The 616-nt window shown below is 64.0% G+C and overlaps 1 protein-coding gene across 1 annotated transcript in view; it reads left to right on the plus strand.

Annotated features, from left to right (window-relative positions):
• The window catches only part of LOC104543185 (chromodomain-helicase-DNA-binding protein 5-like), a gene marked incomplete at both ends in the record, with an annotated part of 10,851 nt that overhangs the window by 6,958 nt on the left and 3,277 nt on the right, over positions 1-616 (plus strand). Inside the window, 2 exon segments of the mRNA XM_010187734.1 lie at positions 215-406; positions 496-616. The exon segment at positions 496-616 is cut by the window's right edge and continues 9 nt beyond it. Coding sequence (XP_010186036.1) covers positions 215-406; positions 496-616 — 313 coding nt within the window.

Here is a 616-nt window from a genome sequence, read left to right on the forward strand (position 1 = left end):
GGGTCAGTCTGGCCCCATATCCCGTTATGGCTTTCTCCTCTGGTTCCTTCCTGATTTAATTCAAACTCTGGGGTGGCTTCGCTGTGAGGAGCCTGAGGGCTGGGGACCGTGTCCGTGTCCCTTTTGGGGCCGTTGGGTGGCCAAGAGGGACGCATGTGGCCGTGGAGGGAGCAGGGGGATGCGTTTCTCACCGCTCCGTGCCGTCTCCTCGCAGCCCACGGTGAAGTTCGACAAGCAGCCGTGGTACATCGACGCCACGGGGGGCACGCTGCACCCCTACCAGCTGGAGGGGCTCAACTGGCTGCGCTTCTCCTGGGCGCAGGGCACCGACACCATCCTGGCCGACGAGATGGGGCTGGGCAAGACGGTGCAGACCATCGTGTTCCTGTACTCGCTCTACAAGGAGGTGAGCGGGGGGGCATCCGGTGCTCCCCAAAGGGGCTGAGAGCCGCTCGGTGTGGGGGCGAACGCCTTGGGCTTTGTGTTCCCGGGCAGGGCCACTCGAAAGGGCCGTACCTGGTCAGCGCACCCCTCTCCACCATCATCAACTGGGAGCGCGAGTTCGAGATGTGGGCGCCTGACTTCTACGTTGTCACCTACACGGGGGACAAGGAGA

Source organism: Mesitornis unicolor, unplaced genomic scaffold, assembly GCF_000695765.1.
Source record: "Mesitornis unicolor isolate BGI_N332 unplaced genomic scaffold, ASM69576v1 scaffold33890, whole genome shotgun sequence".
Classification (NCBI taxonomy): Eukaryota; Metazoa; Chordata; class Aves; order Mesitornithiformes; family Mesitornithidae; genus Mesitornis; species Mesitornis unicolor.